Source organism: Hyla sarda, chromosome 4 (assembly GCF_029499605.1).
Source record: "Hyla sarda isolate aHylSar1 chromosome 4, aHylSar1.hap1, whole genome shotgun sequence".
Lineage (NCBI taxonomy): Eukaryota > Metazoa > Chordata > Amphibia > Anura > Hylidae > Hyla > Hyla sarda.
In genome coordinates this window covers 134,792,658-134,816,425 of record NC_079192.1, presented here as the reverse complement: position 1 = coordinate 134,816,425, position 23,768 = coordinate 134,792,658, and the positions used below count along the sequence as shown (strand labels likewise).

The 23,768-nt window shown below is 44.9% G+C and overlaps 2 protein-coding genes across 5 annotated transcripts in view; one reads left to right on the top strand and one right to left on the bottom strand.

Annotated features, from left to right (window-relative positions):
* The window catches only part of SLC30A4 (solute carrier family 30 member 4), a 42,191-nt gene extending 23,478 nt beyond the window's left edge, over positions 1 to 18,713 (bottom strand). Inside the window, exons 1-4 of the mRNA XM_056572222.1 lie at positions 18,231 to 18,713; positions 6,040 to 6,186; positions 3,837 to 3,990; positions 3,431 to 3,632 (exon numbers count right to left, since the gene is read on the bottom strand). Of these exons, the coding sequence (XP_056428197.1) occupies positions 3,431 to 3,632; positions 3,837 to 3,990; positions 6,040 to 6,186; positions 18,231 to 18,594 (867 nt within the window). The 5' untranslated portion in view covers positions 18,595 to 18,713. The remainder of the gene's footprint in view (positions 1 to 3,430; positions 3,633 to 3,836; positions 3,991 to 6,039; positions 6,187 to 18,230) is intronic.
* Positions 18,390 to 23,768, top strand: part of BLOC1S6 (biogenesis of lysosomal organelles complex 1 subunit 6) — a 12,464-nt gene continuing 7,085 nt past the window's right edge. Inside the window, exons 1-4 of one of the 4 annotated variants that reach the window (XM_056572224.1) lie at positions 18,390 to 18,525; positions 19,028 to 19,247; positions 22,148 to 22,292; positions 23,767 to 23,768. The exon at positions 23,767 to 23,768 is cut by the window's right edge and continues 97 nt beyond it. In XM_056572224.1, coding sequence (XP_056428199.1) covers positions 19,169 to 19,247; positions 22,148 to 22,292; positions 23,767 to 23,768 — 226 coding nt within the window. In that variant the 5' untranslated portion in view covers positions 18,390 to 18,525; positions 19,028 to 19,168. Of the gene's footprint in view, positions 18,526 to 18,774; positions 19,248 to 22,147; positions 22,293 to 23,766 lie in introns of those variants that run through there. The other 3 variants (XM_056572223.1, XR_008892484.1, XM_056572225.1) reach the window with 3 other exon arrangements.

Below are 23,768 nucleotides of genomic sequence, written 5' to 3'. Positions count from 1 at the left end.
TACCTATGAAGAGGACAGGATCAGAGGGAAAAGACAACAGTTTGTTAGTAATGAGCTCCCGCACAGAGACCTGAAAAGGAGGAGGCGCATAAACAGAGACAAGAACAAAAAGGAAAAAGAACCCAGAGAACAATGTAAAATTACAAATCTCCCAAAGTGGTCCCAGGCTGCCTGTGAAACCACTAACGGCAGGGACTTTGTGACTAACACAGAAACACCCCTAGCATAATTGGAGTATGATGCATGGCAGCTCTTCGCTATCCAAGTCCTTTTCAGGGCAAGAACTTTCTGACCCGTGATAGGAGTCTCCTGTAGAAAAATAATGTGAGGAGACTGGCGTTTCACAAAATCTAGCATAAGGCCCTTTTAAACTTAGAATTAAGCCCAGAACATTCCAACTAACCACCTTCAAGGTCCCCATCATGAAAGAGAACACTGCATATGCCCAGGAAAATCCACAGGAGGACTACAACAACAGAGGGCAGAGCACCAGGACCACACATACCACATGCAACCAACATAAAGACAAACAGGGAACAGACACAAAAAACATAGACAAAGGCAACAAAGCAGAACCAAAACATTCCCAAAAACACCCTGTCTAACACTAAAGGGGACAAAGTAAACATCTAGTCCCTAACACAGTGTAGACCTAGACCCTAAATACAACTTCTACGGGGTGTTAAAAGAACACCAGGTAAGTCTAAAACTACTAGTACAGAAAACTCCCTCCCGCCACCCCATCATAAACGTAAGCGGCTGGTAACTAATGAAAACTACCCAGAGAGCCCTAGGGAGTCTGGAACCTATGGAGACCCTAAACAAAATCTAGCTCCCTAACCACTATCTAAAGACATTCATGGAGAGCAGTCTTATGGAAGGTACTCCAGGACAGTTCAATCCGGAGGCCTGACAGGGGTGGGGGGGGGGGGCTACAGCCACTCAGTGAAGAGAGTCAGTCGGAGAAGTAAAGAACTTAGTAGAGGCCCCATCCACCACTCTCAGGTGAGCAGGATACAACATAGAGTAGCCTTTGGCACGCAACTTCGCCCGGACCTCTGTGAACTGCACCCGCTGTTTGCGTAGCTCCACACTTGCGTAGCTGTTTGCCCTTGATCCACACTTCCCGTAGAAAAGCATCTCTCTCCCTGAAGTGGAGAAGTTTGGCCAGGAAGTGATGTGGAGGTCCACCAGGAGGAGAAGGAGGCCGAGCTGGAATTCAGTGGGCCCGCTCTATGGAGAAATAAGGAGAGAATGTGTCCGCAGGAAGAATCTCCTTCAGCCATGTTTCCAGGAACAGCACAGGGTCATTCCCTTCCACCTTCTTGGGGAGGCCCACTAAGTGTATATTGTTGCGCCTCAGGCGGTTCTTCATGTCATCCATGCGACTCAGAACTCCCAAAACCTGATGCTGCAGATAATCAACCCGCTCTGGCAGAGGGTGTAATGTATCTTCCACCGCAGAGACCATACGCTCCACTTCCTCAGTGCGCTCATGTATCTTTTGGGTCTCATGTAGCAAAATAACAAATTCCTGCCGCAGTCCATCAACTTTAGTCACCATAACAGATTGACAGGAGGTAAAGGCAGCCAAGAGCTCTGAGAACCAATGGGCCACAGCTGTAGAGTCATAGGCCAGCCTTTCAGGGGACTGTTGCTGCTGGGGAGTCAGAGACCCTTCAAAACAGCGAGAAGCGGATCGGGACAATCACCCACAGGATGGTCCTGAGGTCTGGAGAACTGGCCCAGTGCCTTTGCCGCCAGCACAGATACTTTGGTAGCAAAGGGGGTCTGAGCACTATGATCTCGAAGAGAAGGGCCACACGAACGGGTGGACCAGTCATCAGAGGAGGCTTCATCAGAGGTCGGCGGCAGGGCTTCAGCATATTGTTTGGATTTCTTTGGACTACCACAGGGGCCACCCATGATTGACAGGGCCACACACACAGCAGGCAGAAAGGCACCAAAAACACAGTCCTATGAGTGCAGGTCACCTCTAAAAAAATGTCAGGCCGGAAGCACCACAAGTCCCAGTAAACCAGGACCACACAGAGAGCAGGTAGAGAGGCACTAGATTTATATTGCAGGCAGGAGCTGGCACTCCAGCAGAAGAGGAAGGCCACAGGAGGCCACAGAAGCACAGCAAGTCCCAGCAGGCCAGGGCCTCAACGAAAGCAGGCAGAGAGGCTCTAGGTGTATATGGCCAACAGTAGGGGCTCAACAGAGGGCCAGGCAGTCCACATAAAGCAGGGAGCACCACAAATCCCAGTAAACTAGGGCCCACAGAGAGCAGGTAGAAAGTCACTAGGTGATATTGCAGGAAATGAGGGGTATTGTAGGGAGTAGGCAAACCCCAGAGGCCAGTGCAGGCACCATAAGCCCCAGCAAGCACTCAGCCAGGGCCCAGATGTACTCACTCAGCAACAGATAGCAGCCAGAAGCAGAAAAGGGTATCAGGCTCCAGCCCGGTCTCACAGAGTAACGTCAGCAGCTGCACTTTCCCTCTGGCGGGAGCTGTTATGGCTACCAGGAAAGAAGACCACACCCACGAAGGCAGGAGATGGTGCCCTGTCTTCAGGATGCCCGAGGGTCCAGAAGGGTAGAAGATCCCCCCCCCCCCACAGCTTACCACCCGGCCACAGAGGATCACCCGCTCCAGACCTCCGCCCTCACTCCTCCGTCCAGCACCGCAGGCCACAGTCACCGGAAGCCAACCCTGCTACTCAGAGCAACTGGAGCCGGATCACCAGCAGCACCCCGTTCTCCTGCACCCGAAGGAATCGAGCAAGAAAACCGACAGGGTAGGATTTCAGGGGTATATAATAGCAGGGCAGCGGGAGCTCCTAGAGCGCACGTCCGCTCACTCCAGCATCCAGGCCACGCCAGTCTCTCTCCATACTTGAAGGGCCAAATTGTTGATCACAAGCAGGCCTAGTACATTAGGGAGAGTACACTCTAGAAAAGCCCCCAGGTAATAGGCAACATGGTGTTCAGAATTATGTTTAGGGTCCGAGACCACCCAATGAATGGAGAAATCAAAGGTGATCTGACAGATATTATTTAAAGTCAGGGGGAATTTTTTTATTGTCTTTAACATAAGGGAAGAAGGGACTTTCAGGAGATTGTGAGCAATAATAAGGGCCTATTGTGCACCAACATAAATTTGTTTGTAGCAGTCAGGAAGGAGTTATTTTGCACTTTTTGTAAAGAGTACCAGATGCCAGGATGAAAGTGCTCTGTGACCTTCACATTGACAGTTATGTAACAAATAATCCTGAACCTGATATGAGCTACTGATGCTTGGGAAACTGCTAATCCATTAACCTTGAATGAGACACAATCTTGCTTTCCTAGCCAAATATAATACAATGGAGCACAGTCTCCTCTATGTGGCCGGATTCATTTTTAAAATTGCACAAGGGACTCTTACCTTGAAACGAATTACATAAGCAGCTATGAGGACACCAACGCTCTGAGCCAGGTCTCCGAGCGCATGTACAAATGCAGCACGTACCGCCAGGCTACCGTGACTGTTGCCGTGGCTATGTCCGTGAGCACTGGGGGCTGGATTCGTAGGACTGCCATGGGAGTGTGAATGAGGATGTCCAGCTTGATTTAACAAAAATCCCATTCTATAAAAATGAAAGCAAAATGTTAGAAGTGCAAAGAGAAATGTAAAGGAGGCCTTTATTTTCTGTACAACATTTAGAAATACAACAGTGAAAGACTTCCACTGGATCTATTGACTTAGATTGATCTATTTATTGTGGCTGCTATACAAATGCAGAATCAAAATTATTACTTTTTATTTTTTTTTGGTCAAGTGTTCAACTTACAAGAGATTTACGGCAACACCGACAGCAGCTGTTATCAGCATCACATCTCCATTAATGTTGTAGTCCATGTGAATTGTTCTCTGAACGGCTTCATACAGCAGAAATCCAGTGAGAACGTACACCAGTAATACACTGATGATGGCCGACAGAACCTCTACAAGAACAACAAAAGATGGTGAGAGCAGAACACTACAGACAGCCAACTCCACATGCAGACAGAAAGATCAGGCACATATGATTTGATTTCATGGGATAAAGCCTGATGGGTATATTCGTATCTTCTACCATGCAACAAGTGTTGTTTGACAACATTGCCCATTTAAATGTCCATGAATCAGCAGACACTATATGAAGTAGGCAGGCCGCTCCCAGATACACAATAGGGCAGTAGTAATTGGGAAGTAACTATTTATTAGGGATTAAGCAATTGAATAGGTTGGGTGTTTTGATCTAAAATTCGTATGAAATTTAGCCAGGGAAATTTTGGAAACCTATTGACATTCACTTGACAGGAATCAAGGCTACTTTCAGAGTTATATGGGTTATTTTATTATGATAGCTGTATCACCTATCCACAAGAACAGTATGCACACGTGACACGCCAATGGTGAGTATGGTCAAGTATCCTCACTACTGCTCCATTCAAAGTCTACAGGACTGTAGAAGATAGCTGAGAGCTGGGGTCTGACGTGCTGCAAGTGTATGTGTCGGGGACTGGGCTGCTGCTCCGCTGAAGTGCTGTGGTACATGGCTATGTATTTTGCTTCCTAGTGGATCTCTGCTAAGGTGTTCTTAGCTCTTTGCTTTACACCTTCCCTGATCGACCTTCTTTCCCAGCTTATCAGCGGACCAAGAGTACATTGCCTCTATTCAGTCCCGTCATATTTTGTGATCATGTTTTCTAGTTTTAGACTATTGTTAGACACCCTTGCATTGAAGTGCATGCTTTGTTCCTATCTATGTTAAGCTGCTTACTGGTAGCCCTTATAGATTACACGTGCCACTTTAATGTGTTTGTTTACTTGATCACCTCTTTGCTCATGCAGTGGTCAGATTTTTCTGATTGTTGTTCTTTGAAATTTTTGTAATCAATGATTTTCAATAAAGATTAATTACTATTCATTATGTATAGTGTTCTGGTGCGTTTAAGGCCCCTTTCACACTACATGTATCATCCTTCTTTTTCACTGCCGTTATTTTACATTAATGGATGAAAAAAAAACAAAAAACGGTTGCAATAACTGGTAATAACGGATGATAACTGATGACCATCATCCATTATTTCTAATGTTTTTTTCTTAAAAACCCTGATGTTCATCCGTTATCATCCATTATTACTAGTTACATCCGGGTTTTTTTTCTTCAGGTTTTTAACCCTTTTTTTGTAAAGCTGTAACATGCTCAGTACAAAAAACGAATGTTAAAAAAAAAACTGACAATAACTGATGATAACGGATGTTTTTTTGAACATCCGGTTCCCATAGACATCTTTTTCTGGGGTGGGATGGGAGAAGAAAGCTACAAGTGACATCAGCAATAAACACCTGCAGGGACCCCACCATGCAGGGACACAGGGACGTTTCCTCATGTTATAACCATCTTACAAATCAGTCTGTTATTTTTGTTTTTCCTTCTGCCCACAAGTGTAAAGGAGCAGCATCTATCATCTAATGCAAAATTATAAGCAAGAGGAAGAACTGCTGCTCTGTGAAGGTATTTCACTATCAAACTCAAAATGAAAGCAATTTAAAAAAATGACTATTATGCTAAAGCACCCACACTACTGGATGTGCACTTTACATCAATGTGTTATACAGAAAAGGGTCCTCCACAGCGAGAGAGACTCTTAGTAACCACTCTCCCCTCCAGCCAAGAGCTAAGGATCCTGAACAAAGGACCCTCCACTATTGACTAAGAATTCAATCAAATAGGATGTATAAAAATGGGCTTTCTAAAGGGCTGCAGTACAAAGCACAAATGCATATGCTCTAATCTAGGAGTGGTCCCAAGCGTCGGACCCCCCACAGATCTGACATAGGCCATAAAGGTTATATCCCAGAAAATCTAATTCAAAGGTTACTGACAATGCCCTTTGTACTAAGCATTAAAAGTCATACATCAGTGATTTAGAACATTTATTGAGGCTATAAATCTGACATATATTTTACTGCAGTTAACTAGTATATACCTAACTTATACATACCTAAGCGATGGAATCCAAAGGTAAAACGCTTATTTGGAGATTTAGCCGACAACCAGAGAGCAAGCAAGGTCAAAATAATACTGCTAAGATCCGTAAGCATATGAAGTGCATCAGTCATGATGGCAAGGCTGTTGGCAATATAACCACCTGTTAAAAAAGGATTATAAAGTTAAGTAGGTTGGAAAGAATTCTTTAATAAACCTTTATTAGGAAGGGCGCTTATGTAACCAGCGCAGCTGCAGAAAATATGGCAGAGCTTGTGGTCAGAAAATTAAAGAGGTTATTCAGCATTAGAAAAACAGAGCTGATTGCTTCAAAAAACATGAGATCCAGGTTCCTCATCCCCCCAACAATTCTTCCTGCAGCTGCCAGAAGTAGTCAGGAAGACGGTTTTATTCATTTTATTTAAAGTCCCACAGACAATAATAGTCACGTAAACAGCACAGTATTGCAAGCTCTGCTGGTACTGGCAGTAAAGGACATCTGTAAAATAACTTATCCCATAAGTTCTCCTGACCCCGGACCCCCACGATCTCCTGTAGGGGCCCCTGCTAGAAGGGGGTGTGTCCATCCCCCACATGATGCAGCGGCTGACACGCCCCCCCCCCATGTATCCCATACAGAGCGTTTCAGCTGCCACGTCCACGCTCCATTCTGGCAGAATGCCGGAGCCCCATACAGGAGATCAGCGCCCAATTTATAACTTATCCCTTGTCCGAGGGATAAGTTATTTTACACTACAGATGTCCTTTAAAAAGACATGTGGCCAAACCAAAAAATGTTGTCCACCACTGATATTCACTCCCATTATTAAAATTAAGTTTATGCCCGTCTGATTCCCTGAATTGTCAGACAAATTATAAACCCTCATATCTCAGGGCTGTAAGGGTGTATCAAGAACTGTAAGAAGGTGTGTGATAGGGCTGCACGATATGAGGAAAATGTGCGATTGCGATTATGGGTCTAAATATTGCGATTTTGATGTGCGATGCAATATAATAAATAAATGGTGAAATTCACGCCATTTCATGTACAATCTCCTCCATTTTACAACTATCCACCTATTTTATGCCCACCGCCCATTTCACATCTCCCCATTCAATTTCCTTCTCCCCCTGTCACATTCTCCCCTCACATTTTACTATGTCACATTTATCCCCCCCCCCCCCCCCCCCCGGTCACCTCACAATCTTCCTTTCATGTCACATCCCCCCCTGTCACATTTTGTACTGCAGCAATACACTGGGTTTCCCGGGCGGTTTTCAAATCTCTGACCGGATCCGGGAAACCTAGTGTGTTTGCTGACGATAAAGACCTTTCACCAATCACTTTCCCTTTTCGGCCAACTACTTGTATGGTAAGGAGGAAACACCGGACCATACGGAGAGGAACGGCATCAGCAGGGACCAGGAGTAGGTGAGCAGAAGGTTTTTTTATTTTTCTCCCTGTGCTTTTTTACTTAGCTCAGTGTTTTTCTACCAGCGTGCCTTCAGCTGTTGTGAAACTACAACTACCGGAATGCCTGGACAGCCTTTGCGGTCCGGGCATGCTGGGAGTTGTAGTTTTGCAACAACTGGAGGCACCCTGGTTAGGAAACACTGACTTTTAGTATTTCAATTTGTTTTTACCTGCTCAGGCCGGCCCCCGCCCGCAGCAGCACACGGGAGCCGGCCAGAGTAGATAATCGCAAGTTTTCACGGGGGGGGGGGGGGGGGGGGTGTGGAACTTTGATGGCTTTTGTCACAGAACAGGGTCTGAATTTATTATCAAGGGTAGAGATGAGCGAACTTACAGTAAATTCGATTCGTCACGAACTTCTCGGCTCGGCAGTTGATAGCTTTTCCTGCGTAAATTAGTTCAGCCTTCAGGTGCTTCGGTGGGCTGGAAAAGGTGGATACATTCCTAGGAAAGAGTCTCCTAGGACTGTATCCACATTTTCCAGCCCATCGGAGCACCTGAAAGCTGAACTCATTTACGCAGGAAAAGCTATCAACTGCCGAGCCGAGAAGTTTGTGACTAATCGAATTTACTGTAAGTTCGCTCATCTCTAATCAAGGGCTTTAACCCCCCCTTAGGCAATAAAGGGGATCTCCACTTATACATCAATGACAAATTTTACTAAATTCTCTAAACATCTGGTGAGGTGTCAATGACATATTCCAGATCACATGACCTGCTGAAAAGCATCAAGTTTGTTCCTATCCAGCAAAACCAGTTTGATCAGACTATAGGTTAACCTTAATTTTCTCAGGGAGTATCCTGGATTAGGCTGGGTTCACATCACGTTTTTGGCATACTGTTTTCAATCAGTTTTTCTAAAGAAAACCGTATGGCAAAAAAAAAAAAAAAAAACGGATGGAACAGTATGGGAAAAAGTAAACCATATGCGTTTTTAAAAGTGCATACAGTTCCGTCCATTTTTATAAAAAAAAAAAAATGCATACGTTTTTGAAAATGTTGTGAATTTTTAATGGGAGGGGTGTTGGGTGGGGACTTTAGGATGCAAATGCGCATGTGCAAAGGAAAACCGTATACGGTTTCCCATATGGAACCGTATACATGTGCGTTTCCCATTGACGTCCATGTTAAAAAAAAAAAAAAAAAAACAGGGCTGTGGAGTCGGACAAAATTTTGGGTACCTGGAGTCGGCAAACAATGCACCGACTCAGGCTAAATTTAGATTGGAATTAAAAAAAAAAAGCAAAGTTTAAATGTCCCAATTCACAAAAAGTTATAATTAATGACTTCTCTACTGTAAGAATAAAGACCAATGCATGCAGTGCCTCATGTAACCGCAAAACAAACACGTTAAGTGACCGTGAAGAAGCATGCTTTTCATGTGCTTCACTATATGGCACGCAACGCACAATTAGGAGTGGCAATACTTATACTTTCCATAGTGTTGTGTTCTGCTGTTACAGGGAACCCATGGGTAAGCTAGCCTCTCAATGATAAGGGATTAAGTAAATATGTTTTTTGCAGGACTAGAGACACTTGTATAAGTGAAGGGAATGGAGGGTCAATAATTCAAGACTGAAGCTGTAAACCATTGGAAAAACTGCTGCCATTCAGCTAAGGCTATAAAAACTTGTAAACTCAGATTGTTAGCTTAAACTTTAAACATGACAAAGGGATTCTACTAGGGAAATCATGTTTTATAATAAATGCCCCTTCCTGTCCTATCTTCAGCAGCAGATCTGCACACAAAAAGGAGAAGGCAGCAGCTTCTGCCCAACTACCTATCCCTACTAGAAGAGCTTAGAAGAACTTGGTGGAACAGCTTCTTGGATTCAACTGTAAGGGTTTATAAATACATTTGCATATTAATACAGAGGAGTCGGAGTCAGGGAGTCGGAGTCTGAGTCGTAAGTACAAAAAACTGTGGAGTCAACAGCCCTGAAAAAAAATGTATGTGGTTGCAGTATGGTTTTTAAACCGTAGTCAAAACCGTGGATGACCACCATACTGCAACCGCATACTTTTTATTTTTATTTTAACATGGACGTCAATGGGAGACGCACGTGTATACAGTTATATAGGGGAAACAGTATAATATTTTTGCTTTGCACATGCGCATTTACATCCTAAAGTCCCCATCCAACACCCCTCCCATTAAAAATTCATAACATTTTCAAAAACGTATGGTTTTTTTTTTTATTATAAAAATGGCCGGAACTGTAGGAACTTTAAAAAACAGTATACGGTTTAAAAACACATACGTTTACTTTTTCCCATACTGTTCCATCCGTTTTTTTTTTTTTGCCATACGGTTTTCTTTAGAAAAACTGATTGAAAACAGTATGGCAAAAACGTGATGTGAACCCAGCCTTACACTTTCCCTTCCTCCTGCAAACAATATTTTTCATAAGGCTAGGGCTATAATGCAATTTGGGTCAAGCAACATTAAAATGCAATGAGGCATTGCTACAAGTCATCTAATGATTGTTAATGTAGTCCTGTCGCTACAAATACAAACAAGCAAGATTTTTGGCCTCAAGCAAAGTTGTGCGCTGGCTATTTACAGCCAAATGGGTTCACATTACGTTTTTGCCATACTGTTTTCAATCGGTTTTTCTAAAGAAAACCGTATGGCAGAAAAAAAATAAAAAAACGGATGGAACAGTATGGGAAAAAGTAAGGCTGGGCTCACATCACGTTTTTCCCCTGCGTATGCGGTCCCGTATGTAATTCATTTCAATGAGCCGACCGGAGTGAAACGTTCGGTCGGCTCCTTTTTGCCCCGTATGCGCTTTTACAACCGGACCTAAAACCATGGTCGACCACGGTTTTAGGTCCGGGGAAAAAGCACATATGGGGCAAAAATGAGCCGACCGGACCAAACGTTTCACTCCAGTCGGCTCATCCCTCAGGTATGGCCGTAACACCTCTGCCTACAGACTCCCACAGCCCGGACTACTACTACTCCCACCATGAAACAGACTTCTTTCCATCATGGGAGTAGTAATTCCCTGGCTGCGAGAGTCTGCAGACAGCTGGGGAGGCTACATTCGTTTTTGTACTACTACCCCCATCATGGAACAGTCTGTTCCATGATGGGTGTTGTAGTACAGGGGCTGAGGGATTGATTGCATCGGGTATAATTTCTGAGACCCGATGCGATCAGAAGTTATTAAGCAGGGGAGCGAGCGGCATGGTCCGCAACCCTGCGATGTATGGTGTGTTTTAACTTTCATTTTTAAATCCCCGCGGTGAGCCCTGAGTGGCCGGTACTGTGGAGTCATTTAGGGCTCCTGCCGGGGGATTTAAAAATGAACATTACGAGTAACAGGGCGGGGCCATGTCTATATTAAAAGCGCTGTGTGGGGCAAGATATATAGCACTGCAGAGGGAGGGGGGGCACAGACATAGAGACTATATATAATTTATAATATGCTCCCTGCAGCGCATTAATAAAGATATGACCCCCGCCGGCGCATTTATAAATATATACCCCCGCAACGCATGTATAATGTGCCCCCTGGAGCGCATGTAGGGGTATATGTATATAGATGCGCTGGGGGATGTAGGGGTATATGTATATAGATGCGCTGGGGGGGGGGCAGGCATATAGCATTATCTGCCGCCCACAGTGCTTTTAATATACATATGGCCCCCGCTGCCACCCACAATGTTCATTTTAAAAACCCCGCTGGGAGCCCTGAATGGCTTCTCAGTACCGGCCATTCAGGGCTCCCTGCAGGGGATTCAAAAATGAAAGTTAAAACACACCATACATCGCAGGGGAGCGCAGCATGTAGCCCACTCCCCTGCCTAATATCTTCGTATCGCATCGGGTCTCAAAAGTGAAACCCACTGCGATCAATCCCTCAGCCCCTGTACTACAACCCCCTACAACAGACTCTGTTCCATGATGGGGGTAGTAGTACACACACTAATGTAGCCTCCCCAGCTGTGTGCAGACTCCTGCAGCCGGGGAATTACTACTCCCATCATTGAAATAAGTCTGTTCCATGATGGGAGTAGTAGTAGCCCCTCAGCACTGCAGGAGTCTGCTGATGTCACCTCTTCTGAGCATGCTCACAATTAATAACGGATATTATAAACCAGGTGCAACAGATGACATTAAGGCTCATCCATTTGCCATAGACTTCAATGTTAAAAATAACGGCCGTTAATTTACCCGTTTCTTGTGACTGAAGAAAAATTAGTGCACGTCCCGTTATTTCTTCCGTCATAACTAACGTCCGTTAGTCATGATGGACTATAACAGGTCATAACGGATAATCAAGAAATCCCATAGACTTGAATGGGATTTTGTAACGGATGTTCAACATCTTTTTTAAGCTTTTCTAATGGATGTTTATAACGGATCTTTTAACGGATGAATTTTATAGTGTGAAAGCAGCCTTACCCAAACCCATTGTTTCCCAACCTGTGACTTTTCATCCTTTACTGAACACAGCTGATCTAGAAAGTGTACAAGTGTGACGAAAGCCATCAGGTAAGAAGTTCCCTATACTAGCAATCATAGTGTGCTATCTGTAACAGGTTTTTTCTTTAAAGAGAATCTGTCATTCATATTTTCACTTCTGGTGATCCATTTTAAAAAATATGCAAATTAAATAGCCTGGTGCACATGGGGCATTCATAAACTCCAAGTGCATTGCGATGCCCATCCTGGATCTTCCTAGTAAACACCCTCCTTCCCTGGGCTGATACTCCGTCTCTGAAAAAATCTTTTTCACAAGAGACTACATTTTATAATGCTTGTGGCCGCCACTGGGCATGCACCATCATGGATGATTTGCAATATAAAGTAAGGGGAGGAGGAACAGCACAGGGGTGAAGGGCATTTACTGTGAAGATCCAGGCCAGACGTCACCGTGCACTGGGGGGATTAGGAACGCCCCCCCGTGTGCCAGGATTCTTCATTTGTATGATTTGAAAACCTGAATAATGGAGCAACGGAGGCATGGATTACAACAGGGTAAATACCATTGTCGTCAGTGTCACGCGCCCTACAGGTTTGTACCGATTGATGCGGATGACAGACACCATCTGCAATGAGTAGGTATTGCATATTGTGCTACTATACTCCACATCAATTTCTATATGTATGTTGGTACATTATAGTAAACAACCTTAAATGGGCATTCAAATAGAGAAAAAAAAACAGACATGGGTACCTGTACAACATGCACAATGATCTAAGGCTTCTCAGCCACATTCATTAACCCCTTAATGACGCAGGATGTATATTTATGTCCTGCGCGTCTCCCGATATGTGAAGCGTGCTCAGGGGCTAAGCGCGCTTCATACCTGGCAGGTCCCATGGCTAATACCAGACATTGCCAATCGGGCTGAGGTCCGGTATTAACCCTTTAGGCGGCACAATCAAAGTTGATTGCAGCATCTAAAACAGCAGATTGCCATTGCCGTTTAGCTCAGTGGGCTGTTCGGGACCTCTGCGGTGAAATTGCGGTATCCCGAACAGCTGAGAGGACAGGGGCCTTACCTTGCTCCTCGCTGTCCAATCGGCATTTGATTGCTCCAAGCTTGAGATCCAGGTTGGAGCAATCGAGCACAGATTACACTGATCAATGCTATGTTATGGCATAGCATTGTTCAGTGTATGCAATCAAAGTATTGCAAGTAATCCAAAAAGAAATTTTTATAAAAAGTTTTAAAAAAAAAGAAAAGTTAATAAATGTGATTTAACCCCTTCAGTAATAAAAGTTTGAATCACCCATAAAAAAAAAACATATGTGGTATCGCCACATGCATAAATGTCCGAACTATAACAATATAATGTTAATTAAACCACACGGTCAATGGGTACACATAAAAAAAGTCCAAAATGCGTATTGTTGATCACTTTGTATACCCTAAAAAAAAAATGTATAAAAAGCAAACAAAAAGTCCCATCAAAACAAAAATGGTACCGATAAAAACTTCAGATCACGGCGCAACAAAAGAGCCCTCATACATCCCCATATGCAGAAAAATTAAAAAAAAGTTATAGGGGTCAGAAGATGACAATTATACACATACTAATTTTGGTGCATGTAGTTATTTTTTTAAGTAGTAAAATAAAATCTATATAAATTGGGTATACTTATAACCATACAGACCTACAGAATAAAGATAATGTGTCATTTTTACCAAAAAGTGCACTGCGTAGGATTGGAAGCCCCCAAAAACTACAAAATGGTGTTTTTTTCCAATTTTGCCCCACACATTTTTTTCGGGGTTTGCCGTAAATTTTGTGGTGAAATGATTTGAGGTCGTTATAAAGTACAATTGGTGGCACAAAAAATAAGCCCTCATATCGGTCTGTATGTGCAAAAATGAAAGCATTATGATTTTTAGGAAAAAACGAAAGTGCAAAAATGGAAAAACCTGTGGTCCTTAAGGGGTAAAACTAACAGGTAGTTAGTGTACTTTATGACCATGAAGTGCAAGCCCACTAGCCACATCACAGCCATCTGTAAGTAACATAAAATGGCTCTTCACTGAGCGGCGACCACCACAGCCGCAACACTAGTGCCCACGGGGGGGGAACTACCCACTGGCAGAACAGCCCCAATGCCATCCGTACCAGACCCTGGGCCGCGCCTCCCTACAGACACGGTGCCGCGGCAGCAATGGACGCCGCACAGGGCAGCACCAGCATGAACAGGTGTAAAAGCTCAGTTACCATGTGTTCCCCAGTCAAAGACTGGGAGACTGCCAGGAAGAATAGGGCCCTATGCAGCTTCCTGCCAATTTATATAGGCCTGGGCTGAGGGGGAGGTGCAGAGTGCTGACCAAGTACCAACAAAAAAAAACACAATGTGAATTCCAATAAAGAAAAAAACAGACATGGTCGCACATCCACAACATGCACAATGATCTAATGCTTCTCAGCAACATTTATTAAAGTAACAAGTTTACAGGTGGCCGTGACGTGGCTAGCAGCTTGCACTTCATGGTCATAAAGTACACTAATGACCTATTAGTTAAATAAATGTTGCTGAGAAGCATTAGATCATTGTGCATGTTGTGGATGTGCGACCATTCCTGTTTTTTTTTCACTATTAGAATTAACCTTAAATGGGCACTGTTAGGCTCCCTTCACACTATATGTTGCTCTGTTTTAAAGACCCGTTACAATGTCCCGTTAAGAAAACCGTTAAAAACGGTTAATTAATGCAGGCTAAAGTCAACAACCGCTGAGCCGAGAAGTTTGTGACGAATCGAATTACTGGAAGTTCGCTCATCTCTAGTCTCCACATCATCCAGAACACAATCCTATCCGGATGCAGCAGCATCTTTGTCCTAGCTGAAGCACAGGCGAGGACAATGGCCAGGAAGTGAGGGCGGGACTAGCACTCATCTCTGCTCACTCCTGTCCTATCAGACTGCAGCATGAAAACAGAGGGTTACAGAGCAGCCTGCAGTGATTGGATGAAAAGACCCAGTACAGCAGACTCGGAGTGGGGGGGGGGGGGGGGGGGGGGGGGGGGGAGTGAATGCATGGTGAGTCAGGGCAGCCCCAGTGCTTGCCTTTCACACAACCCTTCCTGAGTAGTTGCTGTCAGAATGAGTGAACAGCAGAAAGGACGGATTTGTAAGCTAAATGCAGAAGCTAGACACAAAAAAGTATATAAAAAAAAAAAACAACAACATGTAAAGCATCTGAATGAGCTAGTGAGTAACATATATAAGCGTTATTTTTTTCTGTAATATGACAAATACGTTTCGAGAACGTATTTTATTAAAGCTGCCAGAAAAAGCCCTGTGGCAAGCTCATATTTATTACATTTAGTACCTTTTTTTGGTCATTAATGAATTTCTATTAAAAGGAGTAGTCCAGTGGTGAACAACTTATCCCCTATCCTAAGGATAGGGGATAAGTTGCAGATTGCGGGGGGTCCGACCGCTGGGGCCCCCCACAATCTCCTGTACTGGGCCTCGACAGCCCGCGGGAAAGGGGCGCGTCGACCCTCGCACGAAGCGGCGGACGACACGCCCCCTCAATACAACTCTATGGCAGAGCCAGAGCGCTGCCTTCGGCAATCTCCGGCTCTGCCATAGCGATGTATTGAAGGGGCGTGTCGGCCGCCGCTTCGTGCGGGGGTCGACACCCGCTATCTGGCTGGAGAGCCGGGGCCCCGTACAGAGAGATCGCAGGGGGCCCCAGCGGTCGGACCCCCTGCGATCTCAAACTTATCTCCTATCCTTAGGATAGGGGATACATTTTTCACCACTGGACTACCCCTTTAATTATCTTTATTAACTCTTTCCCTTATATTCTTATTTCCCAACTTACATCCTCTGACACATCAAATATGAGAAGAGTCCATCGAGTTCAACTTAAAACCCGACTGTGTCGATTTAGAGGAAGGCAAAAAAAAAAAAAAAAACAGGAGGCTGATGCCAACTTCCCCATAACAGAGGAAAAATGTCTTCTTGACTATAATATGAGAGAAGAAATCCCCGGGTCATCGTTCTGTTCCTATAAATCTAGTATCTATAATCTGTAATAGAGATGTCCCGATACCGATACTAGTATCGAGACCGATACTGGACAAGTACTCGTGCAAATGTCCCCGATACCTAAACCGATACCTGCCAGCGGGACTTCGGTATCACGGAGGTGCGGTAAGCCCTGTGCATACATCATGGCCGGGGCCCACATTAACCTTTTAAATGCCGCAATAAAAGTTGATTGCGGCATCTAAAAGTCCTGAGATTAACAGCCGGTTAGCTCAGGGATGCTGAGTGGTGAAATCGTGGTGTCCCGATCAGCTGAGAGGAAGGCCAGAGGTCCCTTACTGTGCTCCGTGCAGTCCGATCGTCGCTCCTATACTGCAGCCATCCATTGCAGGCAGTAGTAAGGGAGCGCTGATTACACTTATCAATGCTATGGCATAGCATAGCATTGATCAGTATGCAATCTACAGAGAAAATTTTTTTTTTTTTTTTGTGGGAAAAAAGTGAAATAAATAATAAATGTGAATTAACCCCTTCGCTAATAACATTTTTAATTCCCCCTTTTCAAAAAGTTTAAATCAAATAAAAAAAATATTTTTTTTTATATAAAAAAAAGCCATTTCTCTTAAAAAAAATTAAAATAAAATAAAAAATAAATAAAACACCCCCTTTTTCGCCATTAAAGAAATAAATAAATAAAAAAATTAAAAACCTTGTCACGTGACATTGAAAAAAGTATCAGTAATTATTATTGGCAAGTACATTAAAAAAAAATAATAAAAGGGTATCAGTACTCGTACTTGGTCTAAAAAAAGAAAAAAATATGGTATCTTCCTATATTCCTACACTGTAACATTATATTTTTCCATTAATAGAAGAAACGGTGCTGTATGACTAGTGAGAGTGTGCACGATATGGTGAGAGAGAAAAAAAATTGAGTTTTTTTTTTTTTTAGGACATTAAAAACAGTGATCCCTCAACTTACAATGACCTCAACATACAATAGTTTCAACATACAATGGTCTTTTCTGGACCATTGTAACTTGAAACCAGACTCAACATACAATGCTACGGACAGTCCAGATCTGTGATACCTGTCACAACTGGAGGAACTGACCAATCAGAATGGGCATTTTACTGGTAAATCACCTCTATTACTGAAATTCATTCACGGACTGGCTGTCTGGTAGCGCCTCCTACAGTACAGGGAGGAACTACAAGTTCTGTACTACTCCTTACCTGTGCCAGGGTTAGTTACTCCTCCATTTGGGACACTGTGTGTACTGTATAGGACCCAGAAGAAGCTTCTGTCCTCTACATAAACCATTGTTTCCCAACCAGGATGTCTCCAGCTGTTGCAAAACTACAACTCCCAGCATGCCGGACAGCCGTTTGCTGTCCGGGCATGCTGGGAGTTGTAGTTTTGCAATAGCTGTAGGCACCCTGGTTGGGAAACACTGACATAGACAGTGATTTACAGCTTCCAGCAGATCTTTCTTACTTTTCTATGTATGGAATTTCTTTATCTATATTGGTTTCAACATACAATGGTCGTCCTGGAACCAATTAATATTGTAACTTGAGGGACCACTGTATAAGGTGTAGAGTTGTTGCTAACAATACTGTAGGCCAGTGGTCTGCAACTTGCGGACCTCTAGATGTTGCAAAACTACAACTCCCAGCATGCCCGGACAGCCAACGGCTGTCCGGGCATGCTGGGAGTTGTAGTTTTGCAACATCTGGAGGTCCACAGGTTGAAGACCACTACTGTAGGCCGAAGAATACTGACAGCTGTCATGGGTTTTGTGTGGCTGTCCGGGCATGCTGGGAGTTGTAGTTTTGCAACATCTGGAGGTCCACAGGTTGAAGACCACTACTGTAGGCCGAAGAATACTGACAGCTGTCATGGGTTTTGTGTCTATAAGTGTGAATGGAGTCCTATGGATATACAGCCAGGAGCACATCCATTATAGAAAGCCATCTAGCAGGGCTTTCCAACGAGGGTGCCTCCAGCTGTTGCAAAACTACAACACCCAGCATGCCCGGACAGACGAAGGCCATAGTTTTGCAACAGCTGGAGGCACCCTGGCTGGGAAACACTGACAGACTGTGGTTGTAGTTGCCTTGACTTTTTTTTTCCAGCTGTTAAAAGATTACAACTCTCATCATGCCCTGACAGCCGATGGGAGTTTTGGTCGTCTAATACCGGTAGGGGGCAGTGATCTCAGGACTATGCAGGGCAGAGGGTCACTCACCGATCAGCTCGGCCACCATGAAGAGCAGGTAGAGGCCCGCCGCTAGCCCCAGCCTCTTCTTCACCAGGCTCTGCCTCCTCCTCTCCCGTTCCTGCCGGCAGCCCTCGCATGGCTCTGCCCGGGGCTGCGGGGTATCACGTTCGAGCAGAGAATCATCATCCGAGGACACGGTCAGGGGGCCGCCATTAACGGCGGGGGTGTCATCCGCCACCAGCACCCGCAGCTTATTGAAGTGGGGGAGCTCGTCCTCCGCTGCCACCTCATCCGGGTAGTCAAAGCCGGCGTCATCGCTCAGGTACGGGGGTTGGTCCCCTCTTCGGAGCTTCAACCGTACAGCGCTCCACCAGGCGTGAGGCCGCCACATGGCATCCACTCTGCCAACCGCACACCCGTCACTCTCGCTCTCACAAATCTAGCTGCCACTGCCACTTCCGGGTTTCGGCTACAAACAACGCGTCACATGACCGCAGAATGAACCCGCCCCCTGACTAGACCAGGAGATCACGTGACTCCAGAAACATGCAGGTCACATGATTCGCGGGAACGCGCCCCGCTGACACTTTGTGATGCGCGCGCTTTTGAATAGGCTCGGGGAACGCGGTGCTATAAGCAAAAGCCGTTTAGAGAATCTGGCTGAGCCTTGTAGTTCCAGTACAGTTGGAAAGCCCCCGTTTACATATAGGCTTTTCATTGTACTTATATATGTCACTTTTTTGGATTAGAGACCTCTGGTGGTAAAGGGGGGTATGTGCAGGATTTGGTTTTCACGTAATGTTTTTTTTTTTTTTTTGTTCAAGCTTTATTAAAAGCAACTTCAAACGGACAGAAATAGGAGAAAGTAAACGAGCTGTTTCCGGGTGTTCTCGTCTCGTGGATCACGTGCCACAGGCAGAAGTCAGCTGTATGTGTCCCCTCCGAGGAAGCAAGGGCTGAATTTCATGGAGGAAGGAGGGAAGAGTCATGTTCCAGCAGTAGACAGCAACACATCCTCCCCTGGGCACCATGTTGCTGCAGCAGGTAGGTGTTTAGGGAAGAGTCCTGCAGACCTGGATTTATGGTGGGATAATCCTCTACAACAGTGGTCTCCAACTTGGGACCTCCAGTTGTTGCAAAACTACAACTCCCATCATGCCCAGACAGCCACAATGCTCTGCGCTTCCCCTAGTCTGTTCCAGTATGGGCCAGAGAAAGTGCAAAGCATTGGGTGAAATCGCTGTCACCGCTTCTGTTACCTTGTGGATACAATAATAATCCTGGCATTTTCATCTCTGGTGAGTGCCTCATACTTCTTTCTGCTTCGAATGGGACTGTAACTACTCTGCAACTTTTAACCTTGTTCCGCACGCTGAGCACCACACAGTGCAATGGAGTCAGGAGAAGATGGTATACATTGGGGAAGCCCATTCTATCGCTCCTTTGCCTGGACAACTAAATGATGGCTCACAGTTCGAAGGAGCACCGGTCAAGACGGGTCTCTTTCATATGTCAGGGATACATAGTGGTGTACGGTACCCAGACATCCTTTATTTAGACTTAAAGGGGTATTCCGGGCAAAAAACATTTTATGCGGGGGGGGGGGGGGGGCCCGCCACTGAGACCGCCTCACGATCTCCCTGCAGCACCTGCATCCTATGCAGGTGCTGATTCTCCAGTTTCGGAAACCTCCAGGTTTCCGGGACTGGGCACGTCATGCCACGCCCCCTCCATTCATGTCTATGGGGCTAGAGAGGCCTTTTTCACATTAAATCTTTAATCCTATTTTTGTACTGTATTTCCAATATCCTATCCACACTTAACAATAGGAGTCCCCCTCCCCCCTAGATAGATAGGGCTTCTAGTGTGGAGATTCACCTGTACCCTATCCCCCATCCCAGCATATACTATGTGTTTTTTTGTATTGACCAGCTTAATAAACATGATTTTATTGTATCTTGCGCCTAATTGGTGAAAGAGTAACAGCAATGCAGGTACTGATATGAACATTCCCACCTATGAAGGAATTGCTTACTATAGTAACATATGAGGGTAGTTTTACCCTATCGGTGGCTGTTCAGTAGGGATCGACCGATTATCGGTATGGCCGATATTATCGGCCGATAATCACGATTTTGGGCATTATCGGTATCGGCAATTATCTTGCCGATAATGCCCCCACCGCACCGCGACCGCCACCCCCTCGACCCGACGCACCGCACCTCCGACGCACCGCACCTCCGACCCACCGCACCGCGTCGCACCCCCCACCGTGATGCTAGGCGGTATACCGGTATGGATTTTTCCCCATACCGCTATACCGGTCGGGCCCCTCCCCCACCCTCCGAGTGAATAAAAAAATTAAACTTACCCGTAATGGGGGTGGTCCAGGCCATCCTTCCTTCATGTAGTGTCCGGGGGCGTTCCGGGTGGAGGGTGGTCCGGTCCGGGCTGTCCTTCTCCCACGGTCATCTTCTCCACTCCGGGCAGGCTCCGGCCTAGTACGCTGCATAGACGCCGTGACATCAGGTGCGTCGCTGCGCACGGGCGTCACTGCGCAGCGACGTCTATGCAGCGTACTAGGCCGGAGCCTGCCCGGAGTGGAGAAGAGGCCCGCCGGAGAAGGACAGCCCGGACCACCCGGAACGCCCCCGTACACTACAGGAACGATGGATGGATGGCCCGGAACACCCTGGCAGGTAGGGGAGAGAAGCGGGTGGTGGTGGCGGCGGCGGCCTATGGCCCCACAAAAGCCACTGCAGATCATTGATTTAAAGCGCCCGCTTTAAATCAATGATCTGCAGCGGTGTTGCAGGGGGTTAAATAGCCGATAACTTATACCGGAATATCGGTATAAGTTATTGGCTATCAGCCCTAACCTCCACCGATTATCGGTATCGGCCCTAAAAAACCGATATCGGTCGATCCCTACTGTTCAGCTGTTGAAAAACTACACCTCCTATCATCTTTGATATACACAGAATAGTGGTAAGAGTACCAGGTTGGAGGCAGTTGCTTTAGGTGACTTTCAGTTATACAGCTAGGACATATAATCGGTAAAATATCACCATAGCTAGATCTTTATTATAAGACGACAGCTAATCTGATCATGGGGATGACACGTTGCGATGAAGTGGATTTGCCTTCTCCCTTGTCACATGACAATGAGGTTTTAAAACCCTGTGCTGTGTTGTACATAATCCCTCTTTTGTGACAGTGGTGGAGGACTCGTGTTTCACTGCAGTAATGTCCCTGTGATTAGTCGAGGTCTATTAACTATAGTCACAATGGGCCTTTATCCACACTGCTCTAAGGGTCCATTCAGTCTGACAGATCTAGATCTTCCCTAATTATGTATTAGACATGCTGTAAATAAAGCCTTAGCTGTGCCATAACTAACTTAAAGTGGTCTATATGTAGAACAATGGGCACCCTGCCAATTAGCTACTCATGGCCTATCCTAAGGATGGGCTATCGCTCATTTTGTCCTGAAAGATTAACATAGGAACATTTCCTGCAGCCCTGCCTTTTCAGAACACCCCAGGAGCTACGGGGAACAATACTTTAGCCAGTAACAATAATGCTACATCATGAAGTCACCATTTTTATTTTAACTTTACAAGGAATGTTTTTTTTTTTTATTTGGTTCCAAGTTGACATCCCTAATAGTTTGCATCTAGTAAATTATACTCCTAAAGATCAGTTTTATGATCTTTTAGACGCTGCTGTCCAGCTTTGTCCCAAATGATAAATCCATTTTCCTTTTTTGTGTTTGTGGCATATAACAGAAAAGAATGAGCAGAATTTTAGAGAAGCATTGCCACCTATCAGTGAGGCCTGATCTTTTAGCAGTACACAGGGTGCTATCAAAGGGATGTGCACCACATAATAAATGTTCTGTTCCTTAATAGGATCTTTACTCAATTTCTGTAAATTGTTTGCAGGAGAAAATATTGAGGTAATCGATGAAGGCTTACCAGACGATCTGCCTTCTCTGGACTCAGGCGCTGTGGAACAGCTGAGTGAGGGGCTCATTTCTCATTACTTGCCCAGTCTTCAAGACTCAAAGCTTGCCTTACAGGAACTTACGTATGTATGAGGGAATCTGCAAGCAAGTAGAACCAGCTCAACCCCAGGCTTCTGCGCGCGGACAGGACCAGGACCAGTCCAAACGTATGCAAGAAAAGAAGATTGTCCAGCGCACACATGGGTAAAACCGAGCTGCTTTATTGCATAGTTGCCATAGGATACATCAGACACTCAGGTAACGTGACGCGTTTCGGCCCTGCGGGCCGAAACGCGTCACGTTACCTGAGTGTCCGATGTATCCTATGGCAACTGTGCAATATAGCAGCTCGGTTTTACACGTGTGTGTGCGCTGGACAATCTTCTTTTCTTGAATATGAGGGAATCTGTATTCATCTTCTTAGGGAGGTACAACTGCAGGCCAGTTTATTTTCGAATGAAGTAGTCTGCAGCCAAGAATGAAGGTTTTGCCATAAATTTAACTTGTGCTGTTTACTGTCACTAAGAGAGTGTGTGATGTTTGCATGTGTCTACCTAAGATGCTGCTGTTCACATATCTTGTCATGTGCAGTTAATTCACAAAGTCCATAAGTAAGCAGCTGAAGGGAACATTTCTGCCCCCAGGCTGCCAGCAGAAGTTTTTGCAAGGTGTAGCTGTCAAATGGGCCTTTAACTAAAATGGGATGGGAATTCACTTAAAGACCAGTCATGTTGGACATGGTGTACGAAGTGCCTGGCCTATGTCCTACATGACTGGTATTTTGGTGAGTTATTGTTAAAGACCCATTTGACAGCCACACGTTGCCCAAAAAAAAACCTAAACAATTTAATGTGGATAGGGGTAGGTATAAACTGAGTAAATCTTAATTTTTAATGATGCTCTATTAAAACAAACTCCCACAAAACAATGTCATGTGTTAAAGGGGTATTCCAGGAAAAAACTTTATTTTATATATATCAACTGGCTCCAGAAAGTTAAACAGATTTGTAAAATACTTCTTTTAAAAAATCTTAATCCTTCCAATAATTATCAGCTGCTGAAGTTGACTTGTTCTTTTCTGTCTGGCCATAGTGCTCTCTGCTGACATCTCTGCTTGTCTCGGGAACTGCACAGAGTAGAAGATGTTTGCTATGGGGATATGCTTCTACTCTGGACAGTTCCCTAGACACGTGTCATCAGAGAGCACTTAGACAGAAAAGAACAACTCAACTTCAGCAGCTAAAAAGTACTTAAAGGATTAAGATTTTTTAATAGAAGTAATTTACAAATCTGTTTAACTTTCTGGAGCCAGTTGATATATACATTTTTTTTTCCTGGATAACCCCTTTAATCCAGGACCTTCAGTAGCCAATGTGGGATACACCTATACCACAAAATTAGGGGTGTATGCAATTTGCACCTACCCCTCTCAAAAATTGCATGACCCCCAGGATGTCAGTGATTATACAGTGATATAATAGGTCACAGTATTCATTATTTTAAATATACAATAAATACGTGTCATCTCACTGGTCCTGATGTTCCTGTTATGCACAGGC